The sequence below is a fragment of the Lissotriton vulgaris genome, chromosome 3_1, assembly GCF_964263255.1.
Source record: "Lissotriton vulgaris chromosome 3_1, aLisVul1.2, whole genome shotgun sequence".
In the NCBI taxonomy this organism is placed as follows: domain Eukaryota; kingdom Metazoa; phylum Chordata; class Amphibia; order Caudata; family Salamandridae; genus Lissotriton; species Lissotriton vulgaris.
In genome coordinates, this window is record NC_141689.1 from 1,540,965,725 (window position 1) to 1,540,990,606 (window position 24,882).

Here is a 24,882-nt window from a genome sequence, read left to right on the forward strand (position 1 = left end):
TTTTCCTTTTTTTTAAATTTAAGTCATGTTGCACAGCAGCTCGTGCTGCTGCGCTATGTGTAAAAACAAACACTGACAAAGCAAATAGACCTTCCAAAAGACCTTCCATAGGTGAAACCCATTAGCTTTGCCAATATTTGTTTTGCCTTTTTTTTTTTTACTGCAGCAGGTACATTTATTATACATGCCTAGAAGTGACACACACAGCTCTACAAGATAGACTTTGAGTGCATTAAATAAATATAAATTTTATTAAAAACACCCACATCTCAGCATTATCAGGAATGATATAATAATAAACAGCTTTCAAATAACCTGCATTCAATACATTACAATACTTACATTATTTATAACCATCTTCAGATTTTACAGACATGACAATATGTGAATGAAGAGAAATGAAGAGAACCCGAAGTAAAAACAAAAAAAGGGTAGAACATAAGCAGAGAAAATGCACACAGAATTTCATTACCTTAGTGTCCAACTGCTAATCTTCCTACAGAAGTTAACTACTAGCTTTAGAAGTGAACTGTGCACTGTAAAGTACACAATCTCAGGTGAACGAATCATTCAAGTAAAGTTGACACCACTCAGAAGCATCTTCAAGTATGGCTAGAGTCAACCCGGTCCTCCTAAACAAGCATTGATTCTTCAGCTTTCCAATCTTGCTCACTGAGGCAGGGTCCTGTACACCAGAAATTACAGTTCTATTATTTACATCATTGCTATCACCTCCTAAGCTTCCCACCGTTATCCAGCAGCTTGGCAAATGACTGTTTGGCATGAACCTGCATATATTGGAACAAGGGTCGCATGCTGTGGACACCGACTCCACCATTTGGGAATGGCGGTCCACTGCAAAATAAAGAAATCTACAAATCGTGCAGCTCCTAAAACGAGTGTCTCTGGTCGGAAAGATTTGTAACACCACGCTTATGAAAACAGGTTAGCAAGACATTTAGAAATGCTCACATCAACATTATATACTGACACAGGGTAAAATATGAGAGATGAAAAATAGAGGAGAATAAAAGTATTTGACAAATTAAACTAGCGGGCTTCTTATTTGCTAACATAATTTCTTTTTTTGTAATGCTGGGGGAGAGTAAAAGATGGGGGTCTTAAAACGACTTAATATTATTATATAAATATTGCACAGCATAAATCTAGATTGCGAAGGTCTGAAATAGATTTTGAGATTAAGAGAAGCCTCAAAACAACTGTACCTTTTAACAGCTAATAATTTTCTTAGCCAAATGTAAGCGGCTTAAAAAAAGTCACTTGCCAAACCCCTGGCCTTACAATTTTCCTTTTCACCAGCTCAGTGCAGTCAACATTGCTTGTTGTCGTCTGAAAGCTCTCAACACACTTTACACGCCACACACTTTATAATTACAATGGAAAAAGCGAACATATTTACAAGGTGATCTTGAGTTACAAACCACAATACATTTAGAAGTGTAATCAATACAGGGATATGAGGTGGACAGCCTAAGCCTTCAAAACAGAAAAACAGCATGAACCTAGAAGGGCCGTCACAAATACAGGCAACATATTGGCATAAGGAAATCGTGAGCTGAGACATCCCTGATTGTTTCAAACAAAAGACTGAATTTCAAGTTATACTTGCTAAAAATATCAAGTACAGACAAAGGGGCAGGGCGGGGGCGTGTGTGTTTTTTCCTCTTATTTTGTACAAAGTCTGTTTCGACAACAGTGATGGTATGCAAGGTTATAAACTTTCACTCTTAGTTTAATATCCTATTGCCAAACTAGTGCTGAGGTATATGACAAGTAGGAACATCCCTCAGACCTGTTACGGATCCTTAGCTCACATTTTGACATTTTTGTAGCAGGTTGAGTAGCACCATCATGACATGAAATCAGCTCAAACCCCTAATAGGATTCTTTTTTTGTTTACAGTACTAAAATACTAAAGCATTGTGCTACAAAACTTTTTTTACAATTTTAATTTACTGTACAGGTTTATTTTTTTCTTTTCTTTTTATTACAAATTCATTATTTTAAATCTCTACAGCAATCCAGCTGCCAGTTTGTTTCCAAAGGTTCATCTTACAGAACTTGTCTTGTTTCGTTCTTGTGGTGTGTGAATCGGTATGTTTGAAAAGAGGATGCTTGCTCAGAAAGTCTGCATGTACCACAATACACGTGATGATGTCTACCACATGAGCAACTTGCCATTTAGTTCTGAACAGACTGTGCTTCATTAAAACACAGAAATCAGGAAATTAACTCCTCTAGCAGTAGCTTAAAACATGCCGTTAAGTGTTACCGGCAGTGAACATAAACTCCTATCTTTACATCTGTAGGCACTGAAGCACTAAATTTGCATTATGATATAAAGTAGTTTTATCATCAGTGTAAGAAGAGCACCAGAAATTGAATGTGCTGTGTATGAATGCATTCCCTTGCATCCAGAAAGCAGATAAATTGATCTATAATCTCACTACAAAGGTACGGTCAAGATAATGTACTAATGTGCATTTTTTGGCAAAGTAAAATGTATATTTTTTTCTGTTGCCTTAAGAAAAGTAGCATATTTTCATGACTGGTAACTCAGTTGTAGACTGCGAGTTTTTTTTAAATAACATTAGCAAACAAATTCCAATTGCTTTGGAGAGAACATACTGGGTGTAGAAATAATTGTGAGGTCGTTGCAATTGTATCCTTAAAAAAAGCATGTAAGAAGTATTGTAAAGCACCAAGTTGTATTCAGTCCATCAGATGGTGGATTGAACACATTCTACTGTCATTTTGTTGAAAGTTTTCTTACTGCACAAAGCGCATAAAAAATTAAATTATAAAATGCACACACAGGTAAATTCCATGGGTGCCATATAGCCAGATGCCATGAGTGATGTCTCATGGTATGGTTAAGATCAAGTATTAACCATCAGCACCAAGATAAGTTATTAGACAAGACATCACCCTTAGCTGGTTGAGGCAGAAAGAACATGCCCAGTTCACTTTGCAGTCCTCTTCCCCACCCAGCACTGGGCAGCCTTTGACATACCATCAGACATCACTCACTGTTCCTAAATGTTCTACAACTGGCATGATATGGCATCTCTTAGAAAACCATTTGCTGATTCATTAATTCTTAAAACATACAGAGGAGATTAAAATTGTTACTACCCCTTACTGTTGTAGGGAACACGTACAGAGAAGTAATCATCGTAAAATATTACCAAGGCATTTTATGTTCCAATTTGTAGTAAAGACACTTTTTTTTAAGATAGCACCATTCAGTAGGACTACTAGAATTAATGTTTGTTGTTCGGTTATTATGTTTTAAGTGTCCCTCTTTTGTTAAATAAGCCAATAAATTAGATTAAAGTTAAAAACTGTATGTCAAAAAGCCACACTTCCAGTAATTTGTCCAATGATTTAGCACCAGATTTGATTTCTTCTTTTAGGATTCCTGATGTCCTAATACTGCAGTACATGTTGCCCATGCTTAGTAGATGTAATATTTTTAAAAGCAGTCACAAGTTTGTCAAGTTCTAGGAAAACACATGTGCAAAGGTCTTTTCTAGTGTTACTTAGCTTGTAATGTTGAACACCAGGATGGGACACTTTGGTCATGTTTCCTAGGGACTCTATACAACCAGTTGTACAATGGAGGAAATAGGACTGCTGAAAGACACCTCTTTTCGAATGTGTTTTTATGACCAGACTCTTCCATGGACACAGCTCACAAAAATACTGTCTTCTTTATTTCTCTGCCAATTGCTCTAAAGAAGAACTACTTTGCAAACAACCGGCGGTTTTGCTGGATGAGGTAACAAATATAGCGGATATATTAAATATACCTATTGTAAGGCCCTGTAACCCGTGTGAAGGCGTATGGAGTTGAAGTGGAAGTGGAGTTTGTGGTCTTCGACACTGTCCTTTGCAAGAGGGAATTGATAAAACGCATGTAAGTTTGTTCTGAGGCCCCCGGCTGCAGAAACTCAGGAGGCTCTCGCTTTACCTTTTTGGGGTAGATTTTGGGAGCCACATAATTTGGGCCATACTTCTCACAGTCTTCCTCTCTTTCTCTAGCCTTCTCAGCCATCTTGACCTCCCACATAGCCAGGCCATGTTTTGCCTCGTTCATGCTCTTATGCTGGTAAAATACAAGGGATATTCGGGTGGGATGGTGTCTGTTTGGGTTTTTCAAGGGTGTTGTCGCATGGAGCTCCCTCTTTGCACACTCAATCAGAATGGATCCATGAGTTGGTGCTACAGCTACACCTCCAATGTCTGAATCCAGAAAACTTTGCTCGCTGTCTGACCAGAAACCGTCTAGTTCGTCCTGCACATGTGTCTGGTTTTTTGTGGGAGTTTGTGATGTATTATCATGAATATTAGCACCGTTTGTTCTGTTTGTTTCGTCGTGGGAGGGTGTAGTCCTGTCATGGTTTAGAGCTGGAAGCATGTTAATATTCCGGTTGTCTGCCAGAGAATTAATGTTGTTTCCCTTATTCAGCATTGAATTTGGAGGTCCACCATACATTGCCGAATGACCACTGTGAGCATGATAGGGGGATGAATGAGGAGTGTAGTCACCATTTTTGTTGACAGTTGAGTAATCCATTGCTATGTCTGCATGATGGGAAGGATAAGGGCTATATGAATTTGCATGGTGTACATTTGGTCCAGGTATGCAGCCATTTAGAGAGCCCATCTGCATGTTTTGGTTTCCATAATTCAAGTACTGGTGACCGTACCTCTGCTGGTAGGGATTCTGACTTGGTGGCATATTTAGCTTAATCACAGGTTCTGGGCTCTGATACCTAAACAGGTCTGTATGCTGAGAGTGTGAGGAGTATCCGCCGCCATATGGCGGACACATCTCACTGGACAGACCTCCATTATAAGGATAGGTGGAACATTGGCTGTTTTGATGTAATGGTCCAGAATAAGTGCTCATGCAATTGGAAGCATTCATATAGGAGCTGGAAGAATGAGAAGAGCTGCTGTAGATGTTTACAGGATTTGTTCCGCCGTAAGGGTCAGAAGAATTTGAGGAGCTTTGGTAAGCATCAGTCGGAGGGGGGCATTTCATGTAGCGGGCTGTAGAATCTGTACCTGGGTAAGTGCTGACAGATGGAGAGTTCCTAGGAGGCGTTTGCTGCTGCTCTTGCTTGACTGATCCAGAAAGACGTAGAATTTCTGCATGTTTTTAAAAAGAGAAAGAAAAAAAATTACAATCCTTCTAAACAAATCAGACTGGTCCAATATCTATAAATCTATTAGCAATTAATGAAAACGAATTGTGACAACATACTTGCAATGTTTCTATTGATGGCCTGGTGAACATGTCATGAAATTACCAGAAGCAAATATAATAGACAGTCGCTACATTTAATAACCGAGGCATTCTTACCCATACCACTTAAAATCATGAGTGACTCATAAGTGACCTCCTGGGACCGGCAGAGTGAGGGATAGGTATTTCCGCTACAAGCACGGAGAACACATGACACTGCACTATTCAGTGTCTTACACCTGCCGGAACATTTCGAAGCCTTAATCTGACCCAATTGGGGTTGATGTTCTAGATCTACAGGTACCACTTTTTAGGGTGCTGTGTGGGTGGTCACTCACTTTGTAACTTGGAACCACAACCAAAAAGTGAAATGCCGTCTATTTGACATAATGGCAAGAAACATAATGACCTCAACAGCGCATTTCCCTGTGCCCTCATAACAGTGCTGCACATCTTTTCAAATTTTTAATCAGGATAGTGGACACATTCATTAAAATTATTCTGGGTGGACCTCTACCTCCTGTTTTAACCTCACATTTTCACATCTACACTCACTAGGGCCCTTACACGCACTGCACCCTACGGCAAAGAAAAAAGATCTCTGCCAAAAGGTCTCACCATGGGTGCCGATTTGGTATTGGAGCGCCGACCCGATAAGGAGCAGACCCAATGATGAAGCAAGACACCTCGCTGATTGGGTGTGTGAGAGTCTTTTTCCTGAAAGGAGGAATTTTCCTCCTGCCTTTAGTGAGCACTATACATCTCAACACACACACATCAACCTGTATTGTCCATTAGGAACAGCATACCACTCTGTTTTTGACTCATAAGTGAAGCAGACCTCCTAAGTGAATTTTAGGATCAGGTCGAAGGTAAAGAATAGGCAGATACTTTACATTCTGTGTCACTTACTGACAATTGCTCACCGGTTTATGACCTGGACAGTAGTCGCAACTTCTGCTTATGTACAGAAATTCCATGTATTTTGTTTTCTATGTTTTGCTGATTTGTCAAACTTCAGACATTCATCCAACTCTTTTGCAAAGTTATTTGCAAGGATATTTTAAATGCATTTGATTTAGATGTTATTTAATTCCCCTAAAAGCAGAAGTCTGTCCTCAAAAATGATTTTCAGTGTGCTGAAAATCAATGAGTCCTTCAATCTTTTTAGAGAAAAATAAAAAGTGGAGGTGGAATGCATTCAGTAACGTCAAGCAGTAGTAATTTCTCCAAGAAGCATTCCAATCTATTGTTATTTGCTCATGGAGCCACTAAAGACCAACCTCATGCAAATAAACCATGGCCCTTCTCCACTAGGACCAGTCAATATCTCCAATTTCAATTTGAGTAAAACAATTTAGGTTTAATTCAAGATTTTCACCCTTCAATTTTATGATATCAGCTAATACACAGTTGTACCTGTCTGTAGGCAAGACATATATTAAGAGTGGGCTTTGGGTCATCCCCTTGATCATAATTGATAGCTTTGTTGTCCGTCTCACTTCCCTGCTCCTGATTCAGTGTTTCTCCTCCCTGTTCTTGTGTTGGTCCCACCAATGAGCATTTCAGTCTTTTGAGTGGATGATGTATCCTTCTACTAATGTCAGTTCTTGCTTCTTTGCATTGCATGCAAATGTCTTTTTCCCGTCGCTCTCTCTATTTCTCCTAATCCCCCCTTGCCCTGTCCTTCACTTTTGCCCACCCCACCTAGAGTTCTCTAAACAGCTCCTTGTTCACTTTTTTTGTTTTAACTTTTTCACCCGCTGCCGCGTTATCAACTGGAAGCCATTTTAAAATGGTTTTATGATTATTACAAAATGGCCCATGTATGGTCGGTATCTGTAAATGGGTCTTATTTTAGCAAATCACATTCAAAGATTGCCAATGCCATTATAGATGCACAGGCATCCACAACAGCTATCTTTGAAAATAAGTTATTAAAAGAAAACAAAATGCATTTAAAGATGGTCACTGTGCATGCACTCTCATTAAGGTCACCAACCTTAGAACAGCATTTGTTAAAACAACAAAACGCATTCAAAGATGGCTGCTGTAGATGTGTGTGCATCTGCTGCAGCCATGTTTTATTGTAATGCGTTCCCTTGTACAAGCCTATTCCAAGGTGGTGGCACAGATTCACCAACATTGACACTGGCTATTCAAGATCAAAAAAGAACTAGTAAAGCTGAAAGATTTCACTGCTGAGACAGATTTGATTTGCCAATAGTTGTCTGTTTTTCTCAGGGACAAGGCCTACGTGTGACAAGTAAGCACAGACATGAGTCCAGTTGCTTCATTGTGCCTATGGGTAAAGCTACAGCTCACTGATGAGTCACGATAGAGCTGAAACTGGTCTTGAAATGATTGCGCTCTTATTTAGAGGGAATGGTACCGAGTGATTCGAGCTTGACTGCTCTTATTTGAGCAGGGCATACACTGATTTGCATGAGGTTAGTTCTAGTCTGAAGTGGGGGAAAAGAGAGATATCTACAAAATTGATGAGAATGTAGGAAAAGCGGTTTCTCCCCAGTAACAAACCTTTTTCTCTGTAGAGGAAACACATTATGGGAGTAGCCAGAAAATTAAAATCCCTCCCCACACTTTTATCTGAAGCTCGCATGGCATCAAATTAGCAAACCATTGCTACAAACGTTTCTTTTGTCTCTTCCATCAAAGCATCTATCTATGTATCCTTTCACACTTCTAGCCACCTGCTGATAGTCACCATTTTACCTTTAGGTTCCGTCCTACATTCATTTTTTCATCCATCATTCAGTCTTTTACCATTCCATTCATCCATCCATTCATTCACACATCCATGGTCTGTGCATGTATCCATACATACATACGTACATCCATCCATAATGAATTATTTGACTTACCTATCCATCAGTAAAGCCTGTAATTTATCAGTTGATCTTTTTTGTCCATCCATCCGATCCATCCCCACAGGTTTCCATTTATTCAACCATCCTTTGATCCACCCATCTATCCTTCCACTCAGATACCCATTTACTCTGCCACCCTTTCACCCACCGGCTCAGGTTTCTATTTACTCTGCCGACCTTCCACCCACCCATCCACTCACCCACAGATCCTTTCACCCACTCATCCTTTCACCCACCCATTTAGCCACACACTCATACATTCCTCCTTTCACCCACCAATCTTTTCTCCCACTCTTCCATTCACCCATCCATCCTTCTTTGCCTTTTCTATCAACCCATCTTTCTTTATTTCTTTCTGCCTTATATGGTTAATTATGAGCTTTTGTCCGCACGGTTGCAGACAGAAGAGGTCCATAAAGAGCTCCAACCCAGGTGTAGCTGCTAAAGCGGAGGGTTCCCGACACCCCTGCACTAACTCCACTCCCCACTGATGTGGAAACCCAAAAAACCAACCCAGAGTATGGGGCATTTTCGAAGTAATTCTCTGTAGGTAAAACTATTTCCACCACCTAGAAATTTAGACAAGGTAATTAATATAGTGTTGGTACCTCCTGATTGCTCTAAATAGTACAGCCTGATCATCTGGTGTTGCCTGTTAAAAGTTTACCAGAAGTTGCCTCTTCCTCCAACAGCCCTAAAATATTTCAAGCGGAGGTATGGCTCCAAATTTATGTTTGGAGCTTAATAGCATAGTGCTGTGTCCTGTGAGCCACAGGACCCAATTTTCTTATTCACAAAAGTGGATTTACTAATGTGAAATGTATTCTTACACTTTCGAGCAACTTTTCTACTTTAGGCTATCCACAAAATATGAGTGTAATGTTACTCCAAAGTAAGTGTAGATTTACATGTCTCCACTCCATGAGATAGAGTGCGAAGCTAAATTTACAAGTGTAAAGTTACCGCTACCAAAAAAAGAGTGGTAAGTTCAGCACAACAGATAATCAAACACTGATACTGCAACACTCTCCCATAGAAAAGAATGGTGGTAGGGACTTAAAATAAAACCACAGAGGATTTTTTTTTTAAATAAAATAATTTAAAATAGTTACAAATATTTTTTTAAATTATTCCGTGTTTTAAAAAAATCTCAAGTTGATTTACTGTTTTTGAATTTAAAAATAAATGTAACAATCATTTATTAAAATGTAAACAAATGTAATTGATTTGTGAATCACCTTTAATAATTGTTAATACGTAAATATATATTTTTTACTTTAGGTAGGATTTTTTTAAATGTAAACCTCAAAACAATTTTAATTTAATATACGCAATATATTTAAAAAAATTAAATATTTTATTAAAAATTAAGATCATGCTGTATGTAGCTTTTGCTCTACTTCTAGAAATAAATATGTATAAAATGAATTTGCAACATTATTTCAAAAAATATTTTTACAATTGTGTTCTCAGCTGTACTAAATAACAATAATTATAAGTAACATCTCCCTATGGCAAACAAAGACATTGGCTCAATTAGTAGCGGTTTCTGATCATTCTGTGGATTCACATGAAAGAGAATGTTAAATTGTACTCAATGTCCTTGAAACTGCAGAACTTGCAGCAGAATGTAAGGGGGAGGGGCAGAGGAGCCTCTCAGAGAGGAAAACAAAGGGGGGGGGGAGATGAAAGGAGGGGGAGGAAGAAATTGCCGGGCAGAGGAGAAGCCCCCGGATCTAGAGCATGTTGTTTTGCATGTGGCCAGCTTGGTCATTTGAAGCAAGATTACGCCAATAGTGCATTCCGTGGACCAGTTCTTTCTAATGTGCTGGAATTTCTTCAAGTTAACCAGAATTCCAATCCTGAATTTTAGGATAGTCTGAGAGGTCCAACAATGTCCTGAATACTTTAATTCCTATCGATCAAAAGGGTCTGTCAATCAGTAGATTTGTAGAGCGCAACTCGTCTCCCCTGAGGATATCCAGGCTCTGGCATGGTCCAGTTGATTTGCCAGGTCTTCAGGAACTCGTGTAGATAGCCTCATTATAGATTAATATGTCACTTGCCTCATAGGCACAGGTGCTGGGAGCTCGCCAGTGACAACCTTCTCAGCTTCGAACCTTAAATCTCTCTGGCTTGACCACAACTGCAGTTTGTATTTCTAACCAACGAGTCCCTGACCACGTTTCTTGTCCCAGTCTCTATTTACTCGTGACCCATCACTGAAAACATTCTGTTCTGTTGAGCCCTACCTCATGTACTAATCTATTAGGAAGGGAAATACTGTGCAAGTTAAATTACACTATGTTCCGTACCCCGGATGAGGACTATCTGAATATACCCAGCAGCAAGAGAATGAGGTCCTTGCCCTTCAGTGTCAAAGTACTAAATGTCAACCCAACATGAACAAGGTTGCTTGTACCGGCCTTGCTGTGGTCCACTGGGGCAATGATGTGGCATTCATCTCTTCAGTGGAACCAGTGAAGGTCAAGATTGACCACAATGAGCAACTACCCAGAATCCCTCAGTATCTGTTAAAACCAGAAGCAGAGGCAGGAATCTGCCCTGTGATAGCTAATTTAGTAGAACAAAGGATTCTACTGCCTATTGTCAAGCAATGCTATACTCCGATTTTGTAACTGTCCATTTTTTTATAGAACGCCTAATAGCCTTCGCAAGGCGTACAAGTGCTTTGCAGGGGGCAGCATGCTACTCCGGAACTCAAGATAGAGTTAAATAGTGAGTAGATTAGGAATATGTGCTTCCTTTTTCTTTGTGGATTAGTTGGGGGTAAGTTTAAGTTTGCGCTTTCGAGTACTCATGCATTTAGTAGTGTTTTGAGTAGGGGAAAATAATGGAGTGGATTAGAAAAGGAAAGTTGTGAGTTGTTGTTGAGAGTAGTAGACACATGCGCCTTTTAGTTGGGTGAATTGGATAAAAAAGATGTTTTGGAGTTATTAGTAGTCAGGGATGAGTCCGAGCGAGAAGGGCTCAAATAAAGGTTGAGAGGAATTGACAGTTTTTTATTTTATAATTTTTTTAAACAAATAACTGAAATTAACATATACATGTACAGAGACAAAGAAACGTCTAAATGTGTACTAATATGCATGCACAGATATTTACATATATCTTTTGGTGACGTTTTAGTACCAGGCATAAGCTCCTCTAAATACACCCATATGTACACAGAAGCCGCAATACTTATGTGGGCTGAAAGCATACCCGAACCCATGCAGTGGTGTAGCAAAGCTGAAAATACATTGTAAAATTAAAAACTAATTTTAATTTCCACACCTGTTTTGGGTCTGCCTGATTGTACCAAACCATTTACATTATACTATCTTAAACACAATAATTTTGCCTTTGTGTGTTGGTACAAGGTCATGCAGGACAGAAAGGCACGTAGCGTATTACTCTATAACCTCAGCGTATAAACTCAGTGGCAACTGGACTGGACACCCAACTTGTCTCTGTTTTGTAGCTGCAGCTGCTAACCTCTTTGAGGGCTCTGAAAATATTATGCTGAGTTACCCTCTAACTGTAGCTCTGCCACATGCTACTGTTCAACTCCTCCTGATCATGGTAACACAGAACCTTTCCACTGTCAAGCTGTCTAGATATGAGATTCTGTTGTGATCTGCCTCACACAGAGGCCGCCTAAGGCAAGTCCATCTGTGCCCGACCGGGAACAGGGGCCAAAGGATGCTGCTGGTTTGAGTACAGTTAAGCAGAGGCTGAGCTACACAAGTCTAGCCCTCGTGAACTTCGACCAGAAGGGGAGGTGCAGGGGAGGGAAAGTGTTAGATCCTGGGATGGTGGGACAATGATATTGCTCTTCTTGCAACTGGACTACCGGGAGCTCTAACGTTGGGGGGCTGTTGGCTCCAGAGTTGATATCCCCAAGAAATCTAAGGGAAGAGCACAATGGGGAGTATCAAGGACAGAGAAGGCCCTACGCTGTGCATTAGTTAACTCCTGCTCCCTCATAAAGCACAGCTTAGAAATTAGCTAGATGTTTGGGACAGCCCAGTTAGATTGATTGTTTTCCACTGAGACTTGGGCCGAGGAGGACTCCGGCCTGGAGTTTGCAGCTGCCACGCCACTGTGTTATGGGGCAGTGAGAATCAATAGGAATGTACAGAGGGGGGGAGGCCTAGCCTTTATTTTTAGGGAGCAGCTGAGCTGCACGCTAGAGCCCCTGAACACCACTATTGACAGCTGCGAGGTAGGGCACTTTAAAATCGAAAATAAATATTCAGTGATTTTTGCGGGGCTGCTGATCTACCATCTGCCTGGTCCTAAAAAGCAATTTATTTCAAACTGGCACCAAGTGCTTGTACCCTTTATCTCTTGTGGTAACCACCATTCTGGGGGATTTAACTTTCATTTGGAAGAAAAGTGACCGCGACACCAGGGCTTTCATTGATCTCATGCTCAGTTTTGGCTTGAGTCAATGGGTCAATATCTCGACTCCCGGACACAAGTTAGATGGGATCTTTTCCAATCAAGAGACCATTACTATAGGCGATTGTCTGCCGTTAAGTTGTTCTCACCACAGTTTGATATTGTTTGATGTACATATGGCAAGTGTGGTGGAAAGCATGTTGGGTACCACTAACCGCATCAAAAACTGGGGAAAAGTCACGGTTGGAGAGTTTGCAGATGTGCTTGTAAAATTCAAAGAGAAGGACCCTGGGGCTCAGGATTACCTGCAGGGAAGTTTAATAAATGGGTTAGGGTGGCAGTTGAGTAGGGTGCCCCCCTAGCGAGATCTTGCCCAAAGGGTAGTGAGAAACCCTATGCCCTGTGGTTTTCTGAGGAGCTCAAGGAGCTTCAAAGGTAGTGTAGAAGGCAAGAACGGAGATGGAGACTGGCTCCTGAGTAGAAAGAAAATCTAACACTGAGCTTATTCTCAAATAGCAAAGAGGCAAAATCTGTGTATTTCTCCCAGAGGATTAAGTCGGCTATCATTATTCCGAAAGTACTCTTTAATACAGTGGGCACCCTTATGTCACCTCCTATACATCGGGGGGTAGAAAACTTGCAAGCTTTCTTCAATAAGGTGGCAGAATTCTTTAAAGATAAGATCATGAAGATCTTTTCAGACTTCCCTGCTCTCACCGATTAGTTCTGCAGTTGGTCCCTGACCTTATAGCGGAGGCCCTGGAGAAGATCTCGTCACAGGTTTGGAATTTGGGGTGTATCCGGAGGGCTGGAAGGGGGCAATGGCCATGCCTCTAAAGAAAAAGCCTGACTGAGATTTTAGCGAATTTTAAAAAACATGCGCCCAATCCTATTGTTGCCTGCTTCAGGTAGGATCCTGGAAAAGCATATCATTCAGGAATTAGCTCAGTAGCTCCTAGATCAAGAACTCCTGGACCCTTCTCAAAACAGGTTCAGGAGGAATCCGCATCGAATCAGCACTTATAGCGACTGCTGCTTTCATTCGTAGCCAAGTTGAGCAGGGAGGTTCAGCTATCCAGCTTCTGTTAGACCATTGACACCTTATCGCCATCTCTGCTGGTGCAGAGGCTGCATCAGGCCGGGTGGAAGGACGTGGCTCTTGAGTTGCTGGAGTCCTTACTGCAGGGTAGGACGCTTGCAATCAGTTGCGGGGACTTAAGAGTCAAACTTTTCCATCTTCGATCTGGGGTTCCTCAAGGGTCCTCCCTAAGCCCTACCTCATTTAATTTGTATGTTGTCCTCTGGTGAGACTGGTGCATTCTTTTGGATTCCAGGTGTAGTCCTATGCGGATAACACCCAGATCATCATCTCAATCTCCGATGACTGGGAAGAGGTGGGCAGCAGTTTTAGGGCTTGCATGATGGAGATCAACAGGCGGAACTGGTTCAAAATGAACATGGAAATAAACTGAGATCATGGTGTTTGGAATGGTTAGCTCAATGTGGACAACTGTTGGTGGCCAGAAATGTGTGGTATGATTTTTGATAATACATTGACCAACAGCACCCAGGTTAATAGAACAGTGAGCTCCTGTTTCTGGATTATCAAGATCTTGAAGAAAATACTATCTTTTCTTCCAAAAGAGCTTAGGGTGTCAGTGGTCATTGTGCTTATCACTTTTCGTTTAGATTACTGCAACGCCCTGTATCAAAATGCCAACCAGTATTCAATAAAAAAGCCCCAAATAATTAAAAATGTAGCAGCATGTTTGGTCCTGGATTACCTAAACACTCCTCTGTCAGGGAAGGATTAAGAGCCCTTCACTGGCTGCCAGTAAAGAAGTGGATGTCTTATAAATCCCTTTGATTGGCTCACAAGGGTCTCCATTCTCAGGTGTTGAATTATTTTAGGATGGCTTAAATTGGTATATTTGATGCCTCTGAGATCAACTGGTCAATGTAAGGTGGTGGTTCCTAGGTGTAGGAAAGTCAGATGGGGGGAAGGGCACTTACAGTGGCGACCACCAGGATGTGGAACTCCCTCCCGGAACACATTAGGAGCTTAAACTCGTACCTGATTTTTCATAAGCAGGTGAAAACGGGGTTATTTGCGAACTAGTCCTCCTTTTAAGTGGTCACATATTCCAGGTTTAACGTTCTCTAGAAATGCTACAAATACACATACTACACTTGTTTGTTGCTCCACTCTAACCCAATGCCTCCTCTCAATGACAGAGAACTTCACTACTCCAACGTTAATAAACCCCTTGTAGACTTGACTGATGTTCCAATTCCCAACTGCAAAATGATATTCTTTGCAAAAAGGCCCTACCTTCGGAATCAGGAAGGGGTGTTGATTGCAGGTTATACAGTGTTCACTGTTTATGAAATGGTAGAAAGTTGTTGTTTCCTCAATGTGAGATCCGCCCAAGTAGTTGAACTTATTGCTTTAACTGAATATGTATTTAGGCTCAAGAGAAGATTGTTACTGCGTATATGGACTTTAAGTATGTGTTTGGATTGACACTTGACTTGGATGGAAAGAGAGATCCCTACCTCTGCTCGAAATAGGGATTAAAAATGGTCACTATGTACAGAACCCCGTAAGTGTCTTACAATTGTACACACAGGTAGCAGTGGTTAGGTGTTCAGCCAACTAGCTGCCCATAACATGTCTAAAGAAATGCCGTGGCTGATTCAGCAGTCTGAACTGCCCCTTTGTCAGAAAGTGCATATGTTGCCATGTAAGTTGTATGAACTTGTTTATTCCCTGTGCCTTCTTTAGATGTTTTGTGTTTGTTGCAGAATCCTATTTCTAAAAGCGAATAGAAATATTAGATCAAACAGAAGTGTGAAACGGATTTTAACAGGGTATAGAAAGAAAGCACTGGGCTTGTGGTAGAGCTGACAATTCTACTCCCTGACCTGGCACGATTGCATCACAAAGCTGCTCTTGTTGGGAGTGTTGGCATGTTGTGGGCCACAGCAAGCAACTTCTATGCACCCTTCCTTTTCTCTAAAGCCTAAAATGCTGCCCATCCCTATGTCACTTGTCAGTCCCATAATGCCGAGAAAGGGATCAAGATCAAACAGCTGCTCCACCTTCTCTTTATGCACTACAGATAGATTTCAAATAGATGCAGATTGGCGCATCTGATCCCTATGTCCTGGGGTGGGTGGGAGGGAACTTATCCTTGTGCCAAAGCACATGCCATCACAGTTGAAAACCATTTATTTACAGACTTTATCCCATGGTTTGGTATTCCAAACTGGTTCTCGGCTGAACACAGGTCACACTCCATTTCAATAGTAGTACAGGGGATTTGCAAAGAATTGGGAACAGATCAGCATTTCCACTGTGTGTACTACCCAGAGTCAAACGGCAAGGTAGAAGCCTGCGACTTCTTTCAACTTGGCGACTGGTCTACGTTTGAGACCACCAGAGGAGAGAGCTTTTTAACCACCATAGAGGGGCCATATCAAGCCCTTCTCATCCCCAACATCGCACTTACTTACAGAAGCCTGACAATGTGGACTCATTCCTCCTAGTGCAAGCGAGCTGCACCACCCTGAGTTGACTGCCCTTCCTCGTCGGCTCCCAAATCTATACCCGCTCTCCGATCCTCCACGAAGTTCGCCTTGAAGCTGCACTGATTTCAGTCAGTGGGTCAATCCACCCAGACCACCTTCTTTGCCTGCCTCTCCACAGCCACCCAGTGCTGCACCCACTGCTTCTAATCGCTACTCCCTCTGTCTGAGGTAATCTGTCTGTTCCTGGGTACTGGATCCCTCTGTGGGGCTGGCCGGCTATCTTTGCTGCTGCCTTGGCCATCCAGATGTTGCTGGGATACATCACGGTTGCTGTGGGATGGTAAGTTCTTGAAAAAAACAAACTGTAGTGAACACATCCTTGGTCGGAGTCGATGCTCTCGAATTGTCAACAACTCCTATGTGAGGCCGCTTGAGAAATCCAGAGAAACAATGAACCTTTCCCCTAGCTGGATCTGCACACATGTGCCTAATGATTTAGAGGGACACATGCCTTTGATCGAGGTGCCATTGAAAGAAACAAAACTTTACTTCATCTGTAGTATCATGGGCAAAGACTGTTAAAATGGAATGGAATGGACTCTCAGTCCTTCCAAGGACAGGATAAGTACAACAAACCCCTCGTTTGTTATCGTCCAATGTTACTCATCTTGCTGTGTCAGAATAGGGAATAATGTGGGAGCACAAATATATCAACATGAGTGTCTTTGTGGAGTGAATATGACACTGTTATAGACGCTATAACCATTGAGTAGTCCCAGTATGGATTTTAACTTCCCACTGGATGGTGTTTCATCAGCGCGCTCATCATGAGGGGGTACACTCACTTATTTAGCAAAACTATACCCAGTCCATGGCTGCCCCAGGAGTGGACTGAAGTCTGTTATTCAGGGTCTGTCATCGCAGTTATCAGACATTATGCGGTCTACTCTCTCCAGTGACGGTGAGGTGGCTTTGAGCTTTCTGAAACAAACGTGTGTGTGCGTGTGTTTGTGCATGCGCAGGGGCGGCTTCTCCACTAAGGTGGAAAGGGGTCGCCTCACTGTTCTTTGAGCAGGGAAAATCAAAAAAGATAATGAAGTAGTTATTATAATTTTTTTCCGCAGGTTCAGGGCTGGGTTAGTGCGGGGCAGCGCTGGAGGCACAGGGGAAAGGAGTGGTCTGCACACTCTAATAGTGCATGACTGTTTGGCCGGCCAAACAGTCATGCACACTTTTCATGCTCCCCACCAGGCTGCATCACACAGTCTGGTTGGGAACTTGCGCAGCCCCCCAGTCCCCATCTGAGCGCCGATCCACAGTGCTCAGACCAATCACAATGCTGCAGCGTTGTGATTGGCTTAGGGGAGCCAATCACAACGCTGCATTGCAATGTTGTGATTGGCAATGGGGAGCCTGGGTGCGCCCTGGTTCCGGGGTGGAAAAGCGAAGGAAATACGTGGAAAAGGGAAGTGGTATTTTTTATTTATTGTTTTTTGTTTCCCCTCTCCCCATCACCCCTCCCCCCCTGCCCTCAACCCTCAACCCTCATTGCCTGCCAGCCACTACTGTGTGTGTGCCATAGCAGGGTCTGAGTGCTGCCCATACCTTCCTAACACTTCTCTCAACATACATAAACTGACAGACTACTTAAAGTGTTAGGAAATTGCATCAGATTTCAAAACAAGTTTTTTTCAACCAGAGTAGCATCTGGCCCTGGCTTTGTGGAACCTTTTTGAACTGAGGAATGTATATATTTGAAATAGTAATACTGATTGTGGTTACATTGAATACATTAATAAAACTATTCCATAATTCCACACTGGAATTCCACTCTACACCACTTGCAATTGGCTCTAGGGGTCTTGACGGTTATGTCCCCATATAGGGCCTATTAAGTGCCACCGGTCAAATTACTGATACACTGGGCATTCATAATTGTTGTGGGGTAGGGACAGTTCCTTTTATCGGAGGGTCCTTTCTGAAATGGAAATTATCTGCATAATCGGGACTACTGCACCAGAATCCGAGGTCATTCCAAATTTCTCCATGGAGTTTCAATTTGACCTTTCAGCGGCTCTCTTCAGTAAAGTGCCTGAGGGAAAAACACTGGATCCACGGAGCTAGTGCTGATCTCGTAATTCCGACAGGGCTGCTACAAGCCTCATTGGAATTACCGGGGCTCTCGTAATGAGGCCCTAATTGGTCTGCATGGGTTTACGTAATTTCTCTTTTATGTCTTAATATTCTAATTCGGTGGTTTATTCTGTAATTTGTAACGCTATTCATATGATTTCACCTTTCCTCCATGTAGGCTGCATCGTAGCTCCTAATTATCTTCGTAAAATATGTAAATTATCGCTGCTAAATTATCTGCATAATATGCAAACTGGTTTTGTTTCAGGTATTTGCACCACCTATTCTGTCTTCCATTTATTTGTTATGTATAAAGCCTGTGCCAGTTACTGGAAGAGCATTTATCTGAAGCACTTGAGCTGGGTCACACGTATAAAAACTCCAACCAAATAAACAAATTACCTGCTAGGTGTTCAGCATGAGCAGGAGACTCTGGATGCTTCTGGCGAGGAGATTTTTCCTTCTCGCTTTTGATGAAGCCATTTTGCAGAGCTGCATGCCGCGCTGCTGCCGCTCTCTTGGCTTCCAGCTTCTTCTGCCTACAGGTCTTGACCGGCTCAGAATGCTTCCTTACTTTCCTGCGGAAGGAGTGCAAGACCTGGATGGCACCACTCTCTATCTTCTTCTCCTGCCCCTCAGCACTGCCAAACTCATCCACAGAGGAAGCTCTGTACAAAGGTAAGACATGCAGCTGCTCATCTTCTGGAATTTTGCCAATTTCACGGTTGTCCTCTCTGGTCAGGGTGCATACCTAATAGGAAAAGTAAATCATGATTAACTATTCGAAACGCATTCATGAACTTTATTCGGATGATTGTACAAAATATATAGTAAGTTTTTGAATACTCAGCACAATCTTGCTATTACCGAAAGGGGCAAAGAAGGGCTTCTAACAAATGAACCCTGATCAATGGTTGACTTCTCAAGGGGGCAGGTGGTTCCGACAGACCTTTATTGCACTTTTGGCACCTTCGGCTCCTAATGGTTCCCCCATAAGGGAGGTGGGGACTGGTGCTTTATTCGAGCCACTTTTGAAGCGACTGTGGGGACTAGGCGCTTGCCATTGCCTGGTGTCACACATTGTTGTGAGTGAGCAATGATACAGAGTGTGCTGCTTCTGCAATCTTAAAGCCCTCAACCTCAGAAGGAGATCTAGGGAGTCCCTCCGGCTGTGTCTTTAAGCTTTTGGGATGAATCTTGAACTATAGTGGATCTGGGACAGTGCCTAAATATCTTTGTCTGAGGGAGGATCTGACTGGATTCGGTGCTGCTGAAGACTAAAAGGTACGTTGGGCGAAGAGTCCAACAAAGTAGGCGACTTGATAGTGAATTTGCAGTCATTGCTCTAGCTGCTGCAATGGGTTTGCAAGCTGCCTAGCGAAATATAGACTCATGAACTTTTTGTGAACTATCTCTACCATGGAAAAAGTTACATACATTCTAGTTTTAGTTCCTAGGGAGTTCAAAATCATTCATTTACCCTTACAGATTTGTACTGTGGCCCAATCCCGAGTCTTGGTAAACCTCAGTTATTGCAGTAGGCTCTGGACTGACCAGGATATATACCGGCTCTACTTAACCCCTTCGATGCGCGTGACAAGGTCAGCTCGTCATGGGCGTTACCTGCGCTGCGCGTCTGACGAGTTGACCTTGTCACGTAACGCGGGATTTTCAAAATCGCAGCACACAGCGGGAAAACCGCTAGCGCGCATGCGGTTAAAGCCTTTGAACACGCAGCATCTCACTTCATTGGCAGTAGTAGGCAGCGTGATTCCTTATGGAAATACAGACAACTGCGTAGCGTATATCCTCATCAGTACTACCTGAGATATTTGTCAGTTCCCCAAAAGTCAGATAACCACTGTAGTCACAGGGATTATTCGCTATCGGTATCTTCAGATTATTTAAAAAAAAAGGTGAAATGGCCATGTAGCAGTTATCACTGGATACGCTCAATATTGTCCCTTGACACCTGTTTCGCTGGCTCATCTGCAATACTCTTGGGTCAATTACCTTCTCAACCTTTTAACCTGTCCAGGTAGGGAAATTTTCAGACATTTTATACCACCAGCTGATTAGTGGATCTACTAACCAAACCAGAGTGACTAACAGGGCAGAGATTCAGTCACAGTTAAACAGTGAGTGTTATGGGCTCAGCAGGAGCTGAACACACAATTTATGCTCAGTGGCGTAGCTCGACCTTTTGCCGCACCTGGTGGTCGGGCGTTTGTCACCCCGCGAGGCATGCAGGTGAGAGTGGGAGGCGGTCGTGACGGTCCCTGCTTTCACCAACTCGTGGACACCTGTAAGAGGGTTGGAGGGGAGCATCGTCCACTGCCCCCGAAACTCGTGCCACCCGGGGCGAAGCGCCCCCCTCCCCACCCCACCTTACTATGCCACTGGTTATGCTTCCAGGTGGTAGCAGGCGGCACATGTGGTTCCTACATTCTACCTTCAATCAACTGATTATCTGCAATACTCATGCAGCCAAACATTCAGAGCATACAATTTTCCAGCTGCTCACTTAAAGGTTAGCACCGGCAAAGTAGTCTCTGCGGGAGTTGGAGTTGGAAAGAGCGCAACTGTCAGCTAATTAAAAGGCTAGAAGGGGGTATCAGTGCGAGGAAGAGGACCAATAGAACAGGAAAGGTGGCCCCGTTTCCTTTCTCTGAAAGTTGTTCTATTTACATGAGGTCTTTAGGTATATGAGCACAGGAGAGCAATCCGCTGTTCCAGCCTGCAAGAAGCCTGCAGGAAGGGTGCATGGTGGCAATGTGGCAGTCTGCTCTTTCACGGGGCCCTGGGCTACTCTATATGCCTGGGCTTATTGAAACACTGAATAGTAAAATACAGTCAGATTTTGAGACAGACCCACATACGTTAATAATATACTTGGATATTCATTATAGGGAAATTCGTCTCATACACATTCATTCTGGGCACCAGAAAAAACAGACTTGATTTTACAGTTTTGTAGTCGAAAGAGCTCAGTTCTACTTCTATGTATCGTTGGACATTGCCTGTCCTCCTTGGTTCTTTCTGTGTAGCACGGCGACCTGACCAATATCGCCTGTCATTTGTACCCTGCATGTCTTAAAATGCACTGCCCGGTGGGAGGTATCAGACTATGCCACCTGTTGCATCTCTTCCATGTTTCCTTTAATATAGGCAGGCTTTGCAACAGACTTTACTAGTGCCTACAGAGGAGAAAAGTAGTGGGTACATGACTTACCAATGTACTTCCATTTTGCATGTTGTGCACGTCTCTGTGGGAATGTGCACAAAAATCGAGGCAGGCAGTGACTCCAGAGAACGGACGACCTTCCTTTAAACCCAACCGGCAGTCTAGTGCTCTGTTTTCATGTTCAACCTGTGAAAAAATTACATTTCCACTATAAGACGTACTACTCACCAATAATGGAAACACTCTTTAATCTGAAAAGATCCAGTCACAAACCTCCCTCCCTCACCAATCTTCTTTAAAAGGGCGTGTTTAAGAGCAAGTAAACACATACAATCTTGCACTTAAAAAAGCTCTGAGACCAATGATAAAGTAAATTAATCTCAGACTGTGCAAGAGCATTAGGAAATCCCCATTTCATCACTTTTGTTTTATACACTATTCATTATGTGTGTTAGTAGCTCAAATATAATGGAATACATGATTTTAATTAAGAGAAGAGTGGTGGAGTTACCATGATATCCCAAGATATCATCAGCTGCACCAACTTCATTGACACCCCCATCAGCTACATGGAACACCTCACATTCATGATATGCATCAAAGCCAACTTCTTCCTGGCTAAACCTTTATATACACACCATCAGGACCCCACACCAGTTTTGCCAATGATATCACAGACTTCATCACAGTTCTCATCATCAACCCCATAACCTGCATCCTCCTCAAAGACCTTAACTTTCATCTAGAAAACCTCACTGACAAAAACTCGACAGCCTGTCTAGATTATCTTGAGAACCTTTGTCTCTTCTAGCACATTACCGAACCCACCCACTGTGCCGGACACCTATTGAACCCGATTCCTCAATCAGCAACATCAGAGTTAATAAGCCAGCAACTATGAACTGGACAGACCATACCCCTGTCAGTTTGACCATACACATCCCACATCTTCACAAACTTGCTACCACCGGAACTGCCTGCTGCAGCTGGAAAAGCATCTCAAGAGCACTGGCCGGAGCACACCAGCGACTTGCTGGAAGCCATAAACAACCTCAGCTGCTTGATCACCACCATCGTGGCTCCCCTCAAGAACAAGCCAACAGCAAGAGCCAGACCACAGGCCAGCTGGTAAACAGAGAACTTCAGGCCGATGAAATGCCACTGCAAGCAACGGAAGCGTAAATGGAACACAAGTCATGACATCACAGACAAGACATCTGCAAATCAGCCCAAAGACGCTACCACCAGCAGATACAGAGACACATCAATGCCAGCACTAACAGCAACAAGGAAATCTATGCCATCATCAAAGATTTTAATGTCACAGAACACCTGGAAACATGCAACAATCATGTCCCTGCTCAAAAAACCATCACCTGATCTAGCCACGCGTTCCAGTTACAGACCCAACTCACTCCTACCATACCCGGCAATGGTCTTAGAGAAACTAATCAACTGACATCTCACCAACCACCTCAGCAACCACCGGCCATGCAGTCTGGATTCAGGTCCAAACACAGTACAGGAACAGCACTCATTGCCACCACAGAAGACATACACAGGATGCTTGACAGGAGACATGGCAGCCCTCATTCCTTGGACCTCTCTGTAGCATTTCACACAGTCTCAAACCCCTTCCTCATCGGGCATCTGCACAAGATTAGCATACAAAGACCTCCTTTTCGCTGGATATGCTCCTTAATGGATATAAAAACCACTGCAATGGAGCGCACACCGCTAGCCCCTCCTCCGGATCGCCCCTCGGGATTCTGGTACTTGTAGTTCAGTAGTGGATCACCCAGGTGGGTGCAAGTCGGTACTTGTTGGACTGATGAATCTCTAGACCCGATACATGTCCCGGGTTTTTGGGTATCGCCCGAGACATGGCTCGGGTTTCGGGATAACTTCCCTCATCAGTAGAGAACATGGTTTAGGGGTGGAGGAGAAGGCCGCCAAACAACAGTCAATGGCCTCGATGCCCGAACCGGCACGCAGGGCAGCATCCAGGAGCCCGTCGGCTCAAAGCTCAAGGGAGCCAATTAGTAAAAACCACTGCAATGGAGCGCACACCGCTAGCCCCTCCTCCGGATCGCCCCTCGGGATTCTGGTACTTGTAGTTCAGTAGTGGATCACCCAGGTGGGTGCAAGTCGGTACTTGTTGGACTGATGAATCTCTAGACCCGATACATGTCCCGGGTTTTTGGGTATCGCCCGAGACATGGCTCGGGTTTCGGGATAACTTCCCTCATCAGTAGAGAACATGGTTTAGGGGTGGAGGAGAAGGCCGCCAAACTGGCACCTTACTCCTTAGAAGCCTGCAAAGTCATCTGAGGAGTGCCTCATGGTGCATTGCTCAGCCCCACCCTTTTCAATGCATACATGATCCCTCTGATCAACATCATCTGCACACATGACATAAACATCCTCTTCTACTCAGTGACACACAACTCATGCTCTCCCTTTCAGGTAACACATTAAACGAGCTCACTGGCTTCAGGGTGGAAGTCGCTAATTGGATGAAAGCCAAGTGTCCCAAGATCAACACCGACTAGACAAAGTAGTGATCTTCAGCAAGAACACCTCACCATGGGACTCCGACAGGTGGCCGACCAAACTCAGACCCACACCCAGAACCCACACCATGAACCTTGGTATAATTATCAATAACAAACTGTACATGACCGCACAAGTCAATGCAGTCACTGCATCCTGCTTCCAGACACTGAAGATGCTGAGGAAGATCTGATCTGCAAATGTCTCCCAATCAACACTGGAAAAACTGTCACTCACACCTGAGTCACCAGTAATTTGGACTAACGGAACTCCCTCTATGCTGGGATCATCAAGCAACTCACTAGAAGTCTACCAAACATCCAGAACTGGGCAGCCAGACTCATCCTCAATCTCCCACACATAACTCACATCACACCACATCTCAGGGTACTACACTGCTCCAGACGCACAAATGCACCCAATTCAAACTCCTTACACACGCATTCAAAGCAGTACACAACTCTGACCCCACCTACCTGAACAGTCGCATCGCTTTCCATCACCCATCCAGACACATCCGCTTCACAGGACTTGTACTCGCTAACATCCCAGGCATACACAGAACCAGTTCATGAGGGCGGACGTTCTCTTGCATAGTTTCTGAAGTATGGAATGACCTTCCACTCCACGAAAGCTGAAGACCATTTACCAACCTACCTAAGACCGGGATAGCCACACACATCTGCTCAGCGCCTTGATCCCCCTCGTGGTTGATAGTGTGCTCTACAAATACACATAACATGACGCAACACTTGTGTTGCCGGGGTTCATTGATGCTTTTAGAAAACATTTTAAAGGTGGAATCTAAAACATCTAGTGGTGTACTGAGAGGTACGGCTAATAAAGCTGTACATAATTGGTCACTAAAGGCATCATAGGCCCACCATATGAGTCATACTTGCAAAAAGAAA

The 24,882-nt window shown here is 43.1% G+C and overlaps 1 protein-coding gene across 1 annotated transcript in view; it reads right to left on the reverse strand.

Moving 5' to 3' along the window:
* Nucleotides 1-228: 228 nt before the first annotated feature.
* The window catches only part of TET2 (tet methylcytosine dioxygenase 2), a 214,354-nt gene continuing 189,700 nt past the window's right edge, over nt 229-24,882 (reverse strand). The window contains exons 8-10 of the mRNA XM_086962040.1: nt 21,467-21,604; nt 18,637-18,985; nt 229-5,178 (exon numbers count right to left, since the gene is read on the reverse strand). Of these exons, the coding sequence (XP_086818166.1) occupies nt 3,824-5,178; nt 18,637-18,985; nt 21,467-21,604 (1,842 nt within the window). The 3' untranslated portion in view covers nt 229-3,823. The remainder of the gene's footprint in view (nt 5,179-18,636; nt 18,986-21,466; nt 21,605-24,882) is intronic.